General features: G+C 42.4%; 1 protein-coding gene across 1 annotated transcript; it reads right to left on the bottom strand.

Annotated features, from left to right (window-relative positions):
• Positions 1–3,044: 3,044 nt before the first annotated feature.
• CNOT11 (CCR4-NOT transcription complex subunit 11) lies at positions 3,045–16,273 on the bottom strand. Its single transcript, XM_074609293.1, has 7 exons — positions 15,784–16,273; positions 14,905–15,069; positions 10,917–11,069; positions 10,152–10,354; positions 9,187–9,389; positions 6,138–6,234; positions 3,045–3,411 (listed from the first exon to the last, which is right to left on the bottom strand). The coding sequence occupies exons 1-7, from the start codon at positions 16,208–16,210 to the stop codon at positions 3,214–3,216; spliced, it is 1,446 nt and encodes a 481-aa protein (XP_074465394.1). The 5' UTR covers positions 16,211–16,273; the 3' UTR covers positions 3,045–3,213.
• Positions 16,274–17,686: the final 1,413 nt, after the last annotated feature.

Genomic DNA, 17,686 nt, shown 5'->3' with positions numbered 1-17,686 from the left:
CATTAATGTAGAGGGCTCTGTACATTAGGCTCTGCCTATTTCCCAGGTAAAGAAATACGTTACAGAAGTGCCTGTGATAAAAATCTTAAGACTGTTTCTTGGTAATTGATAATTTCTTTATTTACAGGACAAATCCAGGGACTGGGGATTAATGTATGTCAGTACAACTCAAGCAAATGCTTTTGCTGTACTATCACAGTAGCAATCCACTTCTTGGTTTTTTTGCAAGGCTTAAATTCTTTTAAAGTAATTCTGTAAATCATAAGGTAGATTGCAATGCCTTGAAGCAGTAGTAATCAGTTTTCTGATGGAGACATTACTTCATCTTAAGCTGTAGTACCAAGTTCTAAACAAAAGCCTAACGTCTATAGAAAGTGGGGTTTTTTAAACCATGTTTTTCAAGATAGTCAAGTTGTACTTCAACTTTAGTAGATGTAAAGCATGAAGGTACAAATTTAGAGCACAAGCTCAGTTAACTGTTGCTGCTAACAGTGACTTACTGCAAATGTCTTGGGTTTTAGAAGGAATGTCTAGAATTGGAGCAGATCTTAAATAAATGCTACTTTAGTTGGCCTCATCTATCTTAACTCTGGGAAGCCAGACAAGTCTAACCCTTAATGACTGGGGAACACTTCTCACAGGACTTCTTACCAAAAGATTATGCTGCATGAAATGTGAGATCAATGGGCTTTTCAATCCAAGCAATTCAGCAACTTAAATTACTTGGAAAGAGAGAGCCAAAAGACAGTCCTGACCTTGCATTATTGATCTTGTACTTCATAAAAATTTGAGAAGCAGATGCAGATTTAAAACAGCTTTCCTTTATGAAGCAGCATTAAATTAGAACTAGCCGGCTTTTTGAGTTATTTTCCTATTCAGCCTCAGGGCTTAAATAACAGCAGCTATTCTATCAGCTTAAAATAATACTTTAACAGACTTACCCAGTTCCCCCAACACCTGAATGGTACTCAGTCTCTACACTTTAGAAGGAAAAGGCTATTTCAGTTTTGGTAGCCACAGAGCAGTTGCTTATGCAAATTCTGAAGTGAGAAGAGGCTCACGACTTGGATTTTTATGGAAGAAATGGCACCTTCTTTCCTCAGTGAAACACTCTTACAAGCATGAAATAGGTGTGGTACTTCGACCTACTGATGGTATGAGGCCAGTTTTCAGGAAAGATTTAATGATCCTGAAAAGAGAGTACCGCTCTGAGCCTGCAGCACCCAACACTTCATTTCTGCCATGTAAAAATAAGCCTTTAGGTTTTTCTAGACTTTTCCCTTTCTCACCTAAACCAGCATGCATCAAAGTTGTATCCAGCTTCTAGAAGGTCTAACATAGCAAAGAAAGGACAAACAGGAACTGAAGTTACTTAAATCATAGAATGTGTTGGGTTGGAAGGGCCCTTTAAAGCTCATCTAGTCGAACCCCCCTGCAGTAAGCAGGGACATCCTCAACTAGATCAGGTTGCTCAGAGCCTCATCAAGCCTGGCATTGAATGTCTCCAGGGATGGGGCCTCCACCACCTCTCTGGGCAATCTGTTCCAGTGTCTCACCACCCTCACTGTAAAGACCTTCTTCCGAATATCTAATCTAAACCTGCCCTGCTCTAGTTTAAAGCCCTTGCCCCTCGTCCTATCGCTACATGCCCTTGCAGACAGCCCCTCCCCAGATTTCTTGTAGGCCCCCTTCAGGTACTGGAAGGTCGCTATAAGGTCTCCCCGGAGCCTTCTCTTCTCCAGGCTGAACAACCCCAACTCTCTCAGCCTGTCCTCATAGGCGAGGTGCTCCAGCCCTCAGATCATCTTCATGGCCCTCCTCTGGACCCACTCCCACAGGTCCATGTCCTTCTTGTACTAGGGACCCCAGAGCTGGACACAATACTCCAGGTGGGGTCTCATGAGAGCAGAGTAGAGGGGGAGAATCACCTCTCTGGATCTGCTGGCCATGCTTCTTTTGATGCAGCCCAGGATGAAACTAGCCGCCTGGGCTGCAGGCACACATTGTTGGCTCATGTCCAGCTTTTCATCCACCAGTACCCCCAAGTCCTTTTCCACAGGGCTGCTCTCTATCACATCATCCCCCAGCCTGTATTGATAACAAGGGTTGACCTGGCCCAAGTGTAGGACCTCGCACTTGGCCTTGTTGAACTTCACAAGGTTTGCTCAGGCCCACCTCTCTAGCTCATCCAGGTCCCTCTGTCACATTGACCGCACCACTCAGCTTGGTGTCGTGAGCAAACTTGCTGAGGGTGCACTTGATCCCACCATCTAAGTCATTGATGAAGATGTTGAACAGCACTGGTCCCAGTACGGATCCCTGAAGGACACCACTTGTCATCCCTCTCCATCCGGACATCGAGCCATTGACCACCACCCTCTGGCTGCAACCATCCACCCAGCTCCTTATCCGCCAAACAGTGCGCCCATCAAATCCATCTCTCTCCAACTTAAGAGAGAAGGATGTTGTGGTGGACCATGTCAAAGGCCTTGCGGAAATCCAGAGTGATGATAGCCATAGCACTCCCCCTGTCCACAGATGCAGTCACTCCATTGTAGAAAGCCACCAGGACTTGCCCCTGGTGAAGCCATGCTGGCTGTCTCGAATCACCTCCCTGTCTTCCATGTGCCTTTGCATAGCTTCTAGGAGGATCTCTTCCATGATCCTCCCAGGCACAGAGGTGAGGCTGACAGGGCGGTAGTTCCCGGGTTCCTCCTTTCTATCCTTTTTAAAAATGGGTGCGATGTGTCCCTTTTTCCAGGTGCCAGGGGCTTCACCTGACTGCCATGATTTTTCAAATATCATGCAGAGTAGAACTTACCTTGATAGAAGTTGACTTTAGTTATTCACAAACAGTTTTGGACACAGAGACAGCGAGTACCAGATGAATACTTAAATTTGCTGTGAAATAGCAAGTATCATTTACATTCACTGCGGAATTGGAGCCTGTAGTTCAGGATATGCATATGACCATCGGAGTTTAACCCATAGTAAAAAACAGCATAAGTGTAAGGCCTAACACCTTTCATAAACTCAAGCATGTGTATCAGAAAAAAAAACATTTATTGCTTAAATGCATAAAATGCTATTTATAGTGTATTACATCATTAATCCAGTGATTTAATTTTAAAATATACAATTAATTGGTATAGAACACTGGCAGGTTTTGGTGGTGGTTTGGTTTTTTTTTTTTTTGCCAGTGATGCAGTGGTTTTATTTTGATGTTTTTGTCTCTGATGGATTTTCCCCAGTGTCTAGTGTCTTCAGCAATCTGAAAAGGCCGGCTGCTTCTCGTATCCGACTGAACTCGATACAGAATGCTTGCACTTCTATAAACAAGTCCTGTACATTAATAATTTTGTTCCTGATTAAAGACTGAAGAAAGACACAAACAAGACGTACCAGGCGGTTCTGAAACAGAAGAAATACAGTTTCATAATCCAAACAAATGTTTACAACCAAGTCAGTTGAAGGACAGTCAGCCCTCCGCACTACAGAGAGCTGAGGCAGTTCAGGAGCATTTTAGCTTCAGCAGTAATCTTGTTCCCAAGCTTTGTACGCGCTGCCCCTGCTCTTCCATCTCCCATACTACTACCGTATTTAAAAAATTGACTCCTCTGCTTTATAGTACTGCACTTCTGGATACAGGAGCTTTCTCAAGATTAATCCCACACATAAATCACAGGGTGGCAGAAGTGAAGCACCAGACCTACCTATGCACTGTACTTGATTTCTTTATTGTGTAATCTCTGAATAAAGTCAGAAAGAAAGGATCATAGCTTAAGATGATGCCATCACCAGGGTCTTGCTTAGTCTCATTTTCTACAATAACACCGTAGAGGAAAAAATGAACAAGCTTCAAGTTTCAAAATTCCCCAGTCACCACATGATTAAGGCACTCCAGATGGGAAATGACAGCAACAGACCTGATGCCAAAATTGCTTCATGGGAAGTGCTCTGTTGCTGAATTAGCATGTGACCCTCTCGCTCTACCTTAGAAAGACAGACAGTACCAGGGACATCTAATCCAAGAACATGCCTCAGAGTTCATGGGTTGTTTCCTGCCTGCTCCAGTGAAGAGATGGGATGTGGGAAGTGTTCCTCCTTCCTAAGGGCTGCTTAGGTAACACCTTGAAGAGCACACTGGGAGTTGGAAGCGGAGACCTAGATGCACAGATCCAGTCACTAACCATCTGCTTTGTATAAAGCAGTACGCTATACTGTATAGACTACATAGTATAGTGTGTGTGTGTATATACACACACACGCACACACACTATATAGTACTGTATAAAGTACTTTATTCCTCAAGGACAAAAAGCAGATCTTTATCATTAGAGTGGTCTCATAGCGAGAAGGAGCTGAACCGATGCCCTTCTCTAACAGCAATTATATACATGAACGATTATCAGACAGAACTGAGGGGATTTGATAGATTAAGTGTCCAAAGTATATTAGATTATTTAACTCTGAAAATAAGCTATCAACTATGTTTACAGGAACTGAGCTTACTACTTATACCAAGAGAATTCAGAAACTGAACAAGTTATTTCCTTCACTGCAATTAAAAGGCATCACATGTAACAAATTTGTGTTGCAGAGAAAACAAGAGTAACTTTAATAATTAAGGAAGATGAAACTCAGAACAAAAGTAGAAATGCAAGATGCTGGCTGACTCCCAGTCTCTGAGGATCGTGCCTCTTTTACTTCCAATAGGAATGGTTGTGTACTGTGCTTTTCAAACAAAAGATCTTGTGTCTCAGTTGCTGTGAGGCCTCATGTGCAGCATTAACAAATGTTAGATCTCACAAGCTTTGCACGCTACTTGTGATCAGTGTGTGTTCCTTGACGCTCTGTTCTTTTTTTTCCTCCCAAGTGTGCCTGAAGCCCAGCTGCTGTATGCTCTCAGCAGCCCCTCTGAGCACAGTGTCCCCCTCTGTGGGGACACTCTCAGCCGCAGCCCAGCCCTGCTGCTATTTCCCTGTTCTGCTACCAAGTGTAATAGGCACAGCTATTCAGCAGGTCACAGACCGAGCCACCCATGTATATCTGGCAGAGTCTCAAAGCAAAGAAACAGCAGCAGCCACCAAAAGATAACAAAGGGTTAGTCATCATCTGGAAGGGTATTGAGAACAAGACAGAGGGCGTTTTGCTGCTATCTGAAAACCACATTGCACCCATATCCTGTGTACTGCTCGCAGTATTTGTCTCTGCAGCTTAAGGATATAGTAGATCTAGAGAAGGAGACCAAAAAAATTTAAGGGGAAGGAACAGCTGCCTTGCTGCAAGAGATTAAAGAGGTTGCAATCCTTCAGCATTGAGAGGAAAAAGCTGAGGCAGGACTTGGTGAAGATTCACAAAGCCTTGGGTAAACTGAACACGAACTGTTTTTCACCAATGGCGTATCCAAGAAAACAAGATCTACTGGGCAGCTGGTGAAAAAAACAGGTTGGTTTAGGATAGAAGGAAGTACCTTGCACAGCATGTAGACAACCTTATGTGTCAAAGGTATGGAAACCTCCCTGGGGGGTAAAGATCCTTGAAGTAGCTACAACTTGCAGGCTAGTACTGAGGAAGTATGACAGGCTTGGGAAGTGGAAAGTATGGTGTTAGGAAGAAAAGAGAAGGTTTTTAGGTCTTCGAGGAGATCTGCAAACTGTTGTAGGTTGACAGTAGTCCTGATTGAAGGGCAAGACTTCCACGTGTTTTGTAACATCACCTCAAAGGTTTGGAAGCGGGGAGTACACTTGTACAGAAAGAAGCTTGAAGCTTAAAACTAAGTAGAAGGCAAACAACTAATACTGAGGGTGAAGAAAAGGCACACAGTGACAGATAAACCTTTTGTAGGTAAGGACCTGTGTCACAAAAAACTGCAGTTTTGCTAGGGAGAAGTGTACTATGTCTACAGAAAAACAGGGAACAGTAGTTACCTGTGAAGTCATGTAAAGAGGTAAAGAAACATTTGTTAAACACTATAAAGAACTGCATAGTGCGTTAGGAAAAAAAACTGTGCCTTTGAAATAAAGAAGCAGTAAGTCAGAGTAACTTAATGCTATCAGTCTTATAAAATCTGAACACATATTACACAGAGCAGTATATGGGATCCATTTTCCTAAGCAATTTCCTAACGAACTCACCTGCATATATTTGTCTTTAATCTGTTCACAAGTGGAGATACAGTTGGAAATATAAAGATGAATAAATTCGGGTGGGAGATCAACTGCAGTAGTAAGCCTGTTCAAATTAAAAATACACAGTGGTTTATGAAGCCATAAATCAAGTGATTCCATTGCAAAACAAATGAGTTAGACGTGTGATATTAGTTTACTTCCAGTCATGTAATACAGAGCTGATTTCTGCCAGCTTCCACAGATACACTTCTAAACATTTTAAGTATCTTCATTAGAAGTCCAATACTTTTTAAAACTCTGACACAGTACAGAGGATGAGTTAGATAGGCTAGAAACCAATAACATACCTACAAACATTTGCTATATAATATACAAATGAGTCAATGATAGTAGTTTCCAATTTATAATGAAGGCCCCCAAGCTGAATACCAGGATTCTTCTGCAATAAGCACTGCAATACAATTTTGCTTATTCGTATTTGCAGTTCAGGTACTGAATCTAGATGCTGAACTCCTTCCTTAAGCATACAACAAGAATAACTCCTTTGTTGCGTCAAGAGATCAGTTTCCTTAGTTCCTTCAGATCGAAATTTTATTCCTAGGAACTGAAACGACATGAATACCTGGAGCTCAAGTACAGGAGACGCCGACTAGATGGAAGTGTTAACTAGAGATTAATGATGCATGATAATCTCAAAAGCTTCTTACTACAGAAGAATTGGAGAACTATTGCATCAAAGAACGGTTTTAGTGTATTTTTAAGGGTTAACAACAAAGCATGCCTATTTGTGGTTTAATACTGGCTACTGAAGTATTCGAGCTGCCACTGTTTCTTACCTGGACAAGCAATACAGCTCTCAAGCTTTAGGCAACAACGTACATTAAATGTACAACTGTCAAAGTTACAACAGAACTTGACCAAAGTTAACTCTAATCACAGTCCTATCTCAAGTAGTGAAAAGCGGGGGCAATAGGGAAAACAGTGCATGTTTTAGACATGTCAGCTTCAAGCTTTTGTCTTCTTTCACTTAAAAATTCGGTGTCTCCCTGTGTGCACTGACAGCCATTTTGCTGTTTAAGAAAAGTTGTTCCTATGGTAGTTATGCTGCGGGAGAACCAGCACGCCCAACTGGCAGCATGGCTACCCTGGACAGGAGTAAGAGCTCCTTTCTTACAGCTGTTTCCCCATGTCGTAATCATTAGCCCAACTTCAGGGCAGTAACTGCTGTCAGCCTGCACCAGTAGGGAGGAATTTATTTCAGAAATAAAATGTTTCTTTCCTTAAACGATTATTAAGGTAGAGTTCAACTCTGCTGCAAAGGGACTGCAGAACAAGGCTGATTTGTGAGTTTGTATTCAATAATTGCCAAGAAATGGAAGAAAGTAAGTGAGAGAGATGTACTTTTGTAGTTTGTGGAGATGAGCTGTCCGAGAAGTTTTCCCATTGAAGGGACTAGCATTCTCTTAAGAAAATGGGCTGTACCTATATGCAGAAGATATTCCCAATGAGGACAGGGTGTGAACATAGACCAGGATGGCTACTTAACAATACCACCTTTTGTTCACTTAAGCCACATCAAGAATGCAAGTTGCATTTAAGCAGATTAGCTGTGTGGCATTCACTTTTTATTGAGGATTCTCACAATAGCTGCCCTTTGTCCCACTGTAGTCCTCTATCTTCCACACAAGCACACCTCAAGAAGATCAAAACTAATGTTTCCAGGTGTCCTAGTGAAACACAACTGCTACCTCAGTTGAAAGAGATGACAGAAGCTACAGATGAGGCTAATTTTTAAGATATGAGAAAAGAACATGAATTCTTTATCAGGAATTACTGGATTGTGACCCATTGGAGTGACAGTCAGTACAGTGACAAAACCATACAGATCCACTAACTGGTCATTTGGCAAGTCAGTAACTAAACTTGCAGCTTCCTGTGACGTAGGACATATATTTGCTAGTGAAATTTATAGATCAACCAGGAACATGATGTCTGAAAAAAACTTTAGGTATATTATAGATTGCAGTGACAGACTCCCTTAAGTGAAAACCATTTTAAATACTGTTTTGTTTTGCGCTGAATGTACCGAACAGATTGATAAAGTGATTTTCTAGTAATTATCAACACCAGTTGAAGTTATCCACCACACAATTCTTTTCAAAGTAGAAACACTTTTCTAGTATTAAAGAGTAACACAGTGTTTTCTTTGAATAAGCCTCTCCATTCTTGGAACAGGGACTGAAAGATTAACTAACATAGCACCTGTGCAAGAAGTGTGCTTTTTACCGTACCTGATATGGTAAAATATGGTATGTTATAAATAGTTAATATAAAATTACTATAATTTTAATTAAAACAAAATATTTGATTATATAAGTAATTAATAGAAAATGAAGTATATATATATGCCTCCACCAACACATCTTTCTGCTGGGAAATTGTGGAGTTTTTTCCTGTTAAGTTGCAGTTTTGCTACTGCTAATAGGAAGCTGCTAATATTACAGTAATATTTTAAAATAGCACTACTGTAAAACGGAACTTAAAATTATTGTCAGTATTCTCTGAACTTCACACTGAAGATGTTTGAGAGGTTCAATTCTTTATTGCCAACCCACAGCTAACTTCAGAAACTCAGTCTGGAGTAAAATAAGAGGTTTTTTCCCTTTAACTACAGGTATCACCAATAAGGAAGTACATGAAAAGCAAGTAAAGCTGTTATGAAAGAAACGGATGGTCCAGGAGTTGTAGAAAGCAATGAATCCACAGCACGTACTTCCTCTGCAGGATTAATCAGAGCACACTAAGTCTTATTATTAAAAGGGTATTAAAAAATACAAAACACAAACAGCATAGACAAATTGAGACGGGAATGACAGTTTGATAGTCTTTTCCTTTACTATAATGTGACTAGTAATTTCTTCAGTTCCTGTTACTTTTGGTAGTCTTTGGAATGTATCCAAAGACAGCCCTGCGGCCAGCCTCACAATCACTTAACTGATCATTTATTTATTTTACATACTTAAGGAAACCACCTTAAATTTGAGATAGTACTCACCGATTTACAACTTCCATTGAATGTAAGGACATGTCCATGTTGACCAAGACAGAAAAATACTCTGTTATCTGACTAGACTGCATCAGTTTCAGCAACATTTCTATAGCTACTAAAGGATTGTTTTCAACCAGGTCTGGCAATTTGGCAGGAGTGAGACCAATATGGTAAACAAGCTTGGGGTCCTTTTCCAGTTCTCCAAGGAGCTGTAAAGGAAAAAAAAAAAAAAAGATACTACCTTTTTTTTTTCCTTAACTATTCACATTATTGCTTGAAGAAACTGCTGTAATACATCTAAGCTAAGGAGAATGATATCCCTTTAGATTTAGGCATCTCTATTGAAAGACACTGGAGGTATACTTTTAAATTTCTATGCAAAGGCAACTGTGCCCGTAAGACCTTTACTGAGACATCTCCTAGTCTTTCATCAGTGAGTGGCAAGGAAGAGTGGGAAAAAAAAAAAAAAACCAACAAGCATGAGAAGGTTCAGCCTTCTTGTTTCCTGTCCAGCAGAAAGAAACCTCAGTTTCACTGTTGTCAGAAAAAGTTCTGCAAATAAAGAATATTTTATACTGCTAGCATAATGATTATCAAAAAGCCCACTGAAATCAGGCGTAATACTATCAAATTGAGGAAAATTGGGCTTGGCATTTCTCAAGTAATTACTTATCAAAAGCTTCCACAGAAGCATGAACGACTTTGTTTTAAGAAAATTTTCCTATGCAGAAAAATATTGGTGCCACTTATTGATCAACTGTAACTATGTCCCGTCAATGTTATGAGATTTAAAGATTTCTTCTGTATTCATGAAAACCCAAGTCAAAAACTTTTTTTTTTTTTTACAATTTAAAGTCCTTGGAGTTTCCTGAATCTAAACACAGATCAATTAAAGTGATATAACTTTTTTAAAATACATGAGTTAATAGCTGCTAGAAAATCATTTTAGACAGTAAGTGCGTGATACTTACCTGTGTTTGCTGTGGGGAAGTCAAGGGACTTTTAAAAGCTTTTGCCATGATTCTTTTTATCTCAACTCCAGTGCTGTTCTTAACACACATTGACTTATCCCACTGAATTGTGTGATCTGGCTCTATTGGATTTAACCATGCCAGTTCATCCTCGCAGATATGGAGTGGAGGCGGTGGTCGAATAAACTCTGGTCGAAAGTGACCTGAAATGGCAATGATGTGAAACGTTTTTTAAGTTTCAGGTATTCAGTTTTATATCAGCGCAAAAGGAAGCCCCCATTTCTTTAAGCTACGTAATACTGAGAACAGGCATGACAATCTTATGTGCCTCACAGAAAAACATTTATTTCTGATTTTTAGTTATGCTGTTATATCAGCCTGTTTTTCCTCTTGATTCAGATCACTAAGTTACTGATTCTACGGTCTTTTTTCCTTTTACAGTAACTACTTCCTTGGAAGGTGTTAACAGTCAATGCTTGGTGTAGGGGACTAAGATCTGAGGGGCATCAGACCCAGTGTTTTAGCTGACAGATGATACAGGTAACAGCTTGAAGACAGGCTCCAGATTTTTAAAAGTCTGGAAATGTGAACACTATGGAGTCTGATCTGGAGACAGCCTGACACAGTTTTGTACCGTTTCATTCCTCTTAACTCCTATTTCATACCTTGAAAATACTTCTGAATTACATTACATTTCATCTGAAGAAGTATAACAATGTAGCATGGCATGAGTTACAGAGAAAAAAGACGTGAAAATGCACATACTTTCTATAGGAGGTTTTGGTCCACTCACTAAGGCTTCTGTGATCTGGGAGGCAACGGAGCTGTCAAAACCAGAGTTGGAAGAATCTGGGTCAGGATCGCTGAGAATGCTGGGGAAGCTGGCCTTGCTCTGCGTTGGCAGCTCGGACTGACGTTCTGAAAGAAGGCCAGTCCATAATATTAAAGCATAAAATTGAAACAGAGATGCCTGGAATACTAAAAGTAGTGAGAAACAATCAGCTTTAGAGAAGAACTAGCTTAAAAAAAACCCCCAGATATCATCAAGGTGAAATTTAGTACTGTGTCAGGCAGCTAGTACTCGGAGTGCCAGCTGACAGGCAAGGGACAGAGGCATGCAGCGAGGACAAAGAAGAAATAGAAATTAATCTGAAACATAGCCTTGACTTTAGAAAAAGTATCTGACTGATGCAATCTGCATCTAAAAGCCCATTAGTAGATTCACATGGTACTCCTGAAAGAGTTCACATGCTATATCTAGTTTTGCAATCGCTTCTTCTCAGAGCGGGGAAGTGAAAAATCTACAGAAATACATTTACAGACTCCGCAATGATAATGGCCATATTAGACCTGAAGTCAGCTACTCAAATTTATCCAACACATTTCAGTGGCATTGTGTAAGCTACTTCTGCATTTGCTGTCAAGCTCCAGCAAGTACTTGTGTGGAAGAAGATGCAGTTTAGTTGTTACATGATTCTACATATATCGGCATTAAAGCAAACCTAAGAAAAGCTGAAAGTCCCTTTAAAGGCCAAATTACAGAACATAATCAAGTTACATAAAAATAATAGTAAATTTAGTATATACAACTGAAGACTTGAAACTGGCCAAAAAGAAACTAGGGGGTTTTCATGACTCCCACCAAATCCGTGAGAGAGACTGAAACTGAGAATGACAACAGGATCATCAAAACAAAGTACCACTCATTGCTAATTTATTTTTTGGCTTTCTGTCTTACTTTATCCAATTATTTCAGATCATGCAAACATTTGCATATATGCTTGCTGAAGCATTACAGCAGGGTATGTTTTTTTGTTAAAGGCAATAACTAGCATACTTCTCAGTTGTTTAAAAAGGAAATAAATAAATTTTAAAATCAAAGTCCAAATGAGCTGTTTTATAAAACATGTCTTTGACTTCATAAACTGTTTCAAACTCCAGCTTGTGAGTATTTTCATTTAGCCACAGAGGGGTTGATTTGACAAATAAAGTGCTATGTAAAAAAGAAATAAATATTAGGCATCTTTTTATTTATCATCTAGAACTTAAATCTATCAGTTGGTAGAAGTAAATCACCAATTTGTTTGTATGCCCATAATCTCAAGTGATTGATGATGCTTAATTAAAAATATAAAAGTTTAAGATACAGTCCTTTACCGATTTTAGAAGCTTATATAAGCCCTTAGTTATATGCACTGAAGCTCAAAAGCTCACCCTCACTGCTTCAGGAATTAGGGCTGGATCAACAGTTTCAGGTGAGCAGAAATGAGAATCAGAACATGCTGATTTAACAGGAAACAACACAGCATCTTGAAACAAGACATTTAAATTAAAAAAAAAAATATTCTGAAAACAATCAATATGGAGCTAACTTCTTTTTTCTTTTTACAGGTAAAAAGAAACTTAGTTTGATTCCTAAAGGAAAGCTCTACAATGCATTGCAAACTTAACACAGGTCAATTACTCTTAGATCAAATATGGGTTAGTGACAAACAGTTACAAGCACTTTGCCAGAAGACCCATCTCCACAACTAGGAGAAAGTGACATTTTTGATACAGTAACACACCAGATTAACAAAAACAAGTTATAGGAAGAGACAGAGGCTTGAATGAACATTCTGTAGACCAAAAGGGGAAGAGAACAAAGCAAATTTTAATAATCATTCCCAAGATGCTCTATTCCAACACTTTACTTTTTTTTGGGGGGGAGGGAACAAAACAAAACACCCAAAGCCAAAACAAACAAACAAAAAAGAAAACTACAGCCAGAAAAACCACTATACAGTTGCAAGTGAATTGTCACAAACAGCTCAAGTTCAGAAGACACGCCAAGAACTTTTTCCTCCCTCTACAAAAAGACTGTTATAGATACACTGACTGAAAAAAATGAATGCTTTCTAAATTATTTAAGTTGAATTTGCAGGTATATTCTAAAGTAATTAAATATCATCTGGCTCCAAAAGGCCCTGAATTCATCTCGGGAACCACAGTTTTGAAGGGTCACCAAGTCTTAAACTATTATGTTCCATGATATGTGAGGGGAAAGGGTGTAAATGCAACCCCTTAAACATCATATCTAAGCACCACAGTACAAGTCTTTATGCACTGACAGCCGCACAGCTTCATCCTGCATATTGAGTCATTAGGAGAAATATACCAAGAACTTCTGAAATCTGACCTTCAGACTTTCTGAAACATGACAAATAGACAGTCAAGAAGCATCACAATATTAAGATGAGCAAAAGATTTATGTTCTAAGAAAGTGAACAGAAAGCAAACATTTATTCCAGGGAGGTAGAGCAAGAAGTCTGAGAAAGACAGCATGAACCTTCTTCAGATGCAGCTTGTTTTGTTACGTAATTCCTACAACTGCTCTTAAGTAATTAATTATGCATGTTTACTGGATTGTGTAAATAATGATAGAAGCACATCTTACAAGGTCTTAATTTTGTAAAGCCCCATTAATAACTTTGTACTGTACTTTAAAACATCAGTGTCTTCCATTTTAAAAAAAGGACAAATTAAAATGCACAGCCTAGAGTACCCATCCACACAGCTACAGTTTTGAGGCTCTTTGCATGTTTTATTTTTAATGAGAACTACTCAGAAGGCAGCCACAGTACCAAGGGGAAAACAGATGAGTGAAAAAACTCCAGGCATCTCATATGCCTTATGCTAAAAATCGCAAGTTGCCTGAAGTTTCACAAAATCTGAACTCACAAGAGTATTCTAGAAAACACAGTCAGGATGAATGGAACAAGAACCAGAAGGCTTTGTTTCCCCCTTGAAGGTATGTTAAGGCATTCAATTTGCATTTTCAAAAGATATCGCAGTTCAGAAATAGTAGCTAAGGAGGACACCAGAGGACATTTGTACACTGTGACTAAGGGACAGTATACCACACCATAACAAGCCAGTAATAGATTCTACAGAAAAAAACAAAACAAAACAGAAAAAAATTATGATATCAAGATATAACTGCAGGATGGAGAAAGCCTAGTTAGTGCCTGACCTCACAGCAGTAAACCACATTGTACAGATATAGAAGTGGGATGGTCAGTTTTCAAGCGAGTAGGTTCATTTGCACGTACCTAGGAAAAAAACACTATTTTTTGGTGTTCAAACTGGCTCCTTGTTCCCAACAATATTTTCTATTTCAGATTAGCTCCAGATGTGACTCATCAGTCAACGCGATCAGAACAATCATGTTCCTGCTTCTTTTCTCCTGTCAAAGGATAAGCATCACATTGCTTTTCTTTTCAACCTAGTAAAAGACGACCATCTTCCCACTCTTGAGCTAACACTGTTAAGATCTGACTTTATTGTATAAAACTGAAGATATAATTGTAATAGCCAATTTGCCAGGTGCAGTTGAAGTACCAGTACATGACAGCATGACAATTATGCTTGTTCTCTCATAATAGAAATACCGCAAAGAGTGAAAAGGGATAAAAATACACACACACAAAAAGAACAAAAAGCTTTAGATGAAAAAAATCTTCCTATACTTGCAAAATGTTCTCATGTTTAAGGCAGTGCTTAAAAAACTGCTTGTTAAGTCAAATAAAACAGCTAAGATGTAGTCTCTGCTTGAAGTTTCTCTTTGTCCTTGAACATGAGCGTGAAGGCCATAAAGCACAGTTCAATTGTTTTCATATTTAGAACAGACAAGAGTGTTTCTCAGGTAACTCACAGCCACATTACAATTAGCATTTCCATTCATAATTGAACCACAGCCACAAATCTTCCTTACCTGCTAATGCCAGCTGAAGTCCACTTATATCCACTGACTGGGCCATGTTCCCCACGTCCATTGAAGCAATCTGCCGAGGAGTTTTCTTGAACAGCTCTCTAGGGGGGGCCAACATGAGTTGAGATAGAAAGAATTTTTCTGGAGGAGTTATGGGAGGTAAGAAGCCTGTGGAGACACAGTGGAAACAATCCCTGAATTTTAAGGCAGTAGCATTAATAGCTTCTATATGCTTCACATAGAACAAGCAAAACTAAAATGCAAACTAACGCATGATTTATGACAATATCAGTGCAGCTGAAGAGTCTTTGTGAGCACATACAAAACTGCTACCTACTCAGCTCCTAAAGTGATGTAAAATACACTGTTATCTTGGTCAGCGTCATGCATCTCGACATACAACACCTGATGCTAAGTCAGTGACAGTGTTCTCTTTACATGCTTTCCCGTTTAGGCAACTAGTGAGCTATGAAATATGACCAGACATCGCAATTCATACTGTCAGTTACAAAAGCAATTTTCTTAGAAACTGATTTACCCATCGCTGTCATGCTTGTATTTACTGAAGTGGGAAAAAGTGTTTCATTCGCGTATTTCTTTGAGAGGTTTGTTTCACGGCTTTAAAGCTGTCAAAAGCCTCCTGTAACCTCCAGTTTTTTTAACGGCTTTCTCCCCAAAAAATTCCATGGTACGGTCCAACCAAGCGGCCTATCTAACACGGAGCGTGGCCGTGCTTGCCATGAGAAATCCCCACCGCTTTTTCCAAAGGCGGAAAGCGAAAGCGGCCGGCGGGAAACCGAGACCGGGCAGCGATAGCCTGCCCTGCCCCACCACCCCGGGAGGGCTCCTCCCTCCGTCCCTCGTCCCCCCGCCGGGACGCACCTGAGAGCGGGGTGCGCTCCGCCTCGTCGCCGCCGCGCTCGGGCGCGGGGTTGAGGAGGTGGGCGAAGACGGCGGCGAAGGGGTTGGCGGCGAGGGGCTCGGTGCGGTACATCTCCCAGAGGAGGTAGAGGGCGGTGAGGCGCTGGGCCGGGCTGGGCAGCAGGTCGGGCTGCTGCAGCAGCAGGACGAGGACGGAGCCCAGGCGGAAGTGCTCGGCCTTGCCGAAGTAGTGGTGGAAGGCGCTGGAGAGGCCCTCGAAGGTGCTGCCGCCCGCCTCCTCCGACACGATGCTCAGCAGGCTCGACAGCTCCTTCGGCGACAGGCTCATCCTGCCGCCCGCCGGCCCGCCGCCTGCCGCGCCGCCCGACTCCCCCGCCTCCGCTCCCACCTGCGTGCCGGGCGCCGGGCTCCCCCCGCCCCCGGGCATCCGCCCCCGCCCGCTGCCGCCTGCTCCGGCCCGGCCCGGCCCCGCCGCTTCCCGCTGCCGTAACGGCTATCGCGCCGGCCTCGCTTTACGGCAGCAGCCGTAAGACGCCCGGGGTGTTCCGGCTCGGCACCGGGGCGACGAGGAGGCGCGCAAGGTGATTGGGCGGGCGGCGGGGAAGGGCGGGACGCGGCCCCGCCCCCACCTGGAGGAACGGGATTGGCTCTGTCCGCCCGACGCGGGCGGGGCGGGCGCGGGGGATTGGCCGGGCGGGGGCGCGGCGGCGGCTGGGGCCGGCAGGGGGCGCCCAGCGACGCTGAGGCGGGGCCCCGCCCCCAGGGCCCGCCGTGGCCGCTGGTCCCCCCCCGGCGGCGGGAACGGCCATTTGCCTCTGGCCGGGGAAGGCCTTACCGCCGTCTCCTTGAACAACAGAACACGTTTGATGAGAGGGTTGGGTGGAGAGGAACCTAATAAAGTCTAACAAGGGCAAGTGTAGGGTGCTGCGCCTGGGGAGGAATAACCCCATGCACCAGTACAGGTTGGGGGCTGACCTGCTGGAGAGCAGCTCAGCTGAAGGAGACCTGGGAGTCCTGATGGACAACAGGATGACCATGGGCCAGCAATGTGCCCTTGTGGCCAAGAAGGCCAATGGCATCCTGGGGTGCATCAAGAAGAGTGTGGCCAGCAGGTCGAGGGAGATCATCCTCCCCCTCTACTCTGCCCTGGTGAGGCCACATCTTGGGTATTATGTCCAGTTCTGGGCTCCCCGGTTCAAGAAGGACAAGGAACTACTGGAGAGAGTCCAGCGGAGGGCTACAAAGATGATCAGGGGACTAGGGCACCTCTCTCATGAGGAAAGGCCGAGACCTGGGTCTGTTTAGCCTGGAGGAGAGAAGACTGAGAGGGGAGCTCATCAATGCTTATCAATATCTAAAGGGCGGGTGTCAAGAGGATAAGGCCAGACTCTTCTCAGTGGTGCCTAGCGACAGGACAAGTGGCAACAGGCACAAGCTGGAACACAGGAAGTTCCATCTCAACATGAGGAAAAACTTCTTTACTTTGAGGGTGACAGAGCACTGGAATGGGCTGCCCAGAGAGGTGGTGGAGTCTCCGTCTCTGGAGACATTCCAAACCCACCTGGATGCCTTCCTGTGCAACCTGCTCTAGGTGACCCTGCTCTGGCAGGGGGGTTGGACTAGATGATCTCTAAAGGTCTCTTCCAACCCCTGTCATGCTGTAATTCTGTAATTCTGTGATTACATCTCGCTACGAGATCATCCCATCACTATCTGGAAGAAGGGAAGCCTCCACCCCAGACATCTTCCCCTGTCATCACCCCGAAGGGGAATGAAGGCATGTTCCAAGCATGCATGGACCAGCCAGCAACTGTGCAGGGTTGTGTGTCCCTGGGAGCGTGACAGAAAAGAGAGAGATGCCAAGGCTGTGCTTCAGTCAGCAGCTGTGGCAGCCTTGCCTTGC

This window comes from Larus michahellis, chromosome 1 (assembly GCF_964199755.1).
Source record: "Larus michahellis chromosome 1, bLarMic1.1, whole genome shotgun sequence".
In the NCBI taxonomy this organism is placed as follows: Eukaryota; Metazoa; Chordata; class Aves; order Charadriiformes; family Laridae; genus Larus; species Larus michahellis.
The sequence above is the reverse complement of the archived record's forward strand: the minus strand, read 5'-3'. Positions and strand labels throughout refer to the sequence as shown.

Excerpts from the sequence above, each read along its gene's own strand:
- CNOT11 (XM_074609293.1), bottom strand. The coding sequence starts at position 16,210 with ATGCCCGGGGGCGGGGGGAGCCCGGCGCCCGGCACGCAGGTGGGAGCG. Across the intron at positions 11,070-14,904 it reads ACTTCAGCTGGCATTAGCAG|AACGTCAGTCCGAGCTGCCA; the intron begins GTAAGGAAGATT and ends GCCTTCTTTCAG. Across the intron at positions 3,412-6,137 it reads TTAAAGACAAATATATGCAG|AACCGCCTGGTACGTCTTGT; the intron begins GTGAGTTCGTTA and ends CTTCTGTTTCAG.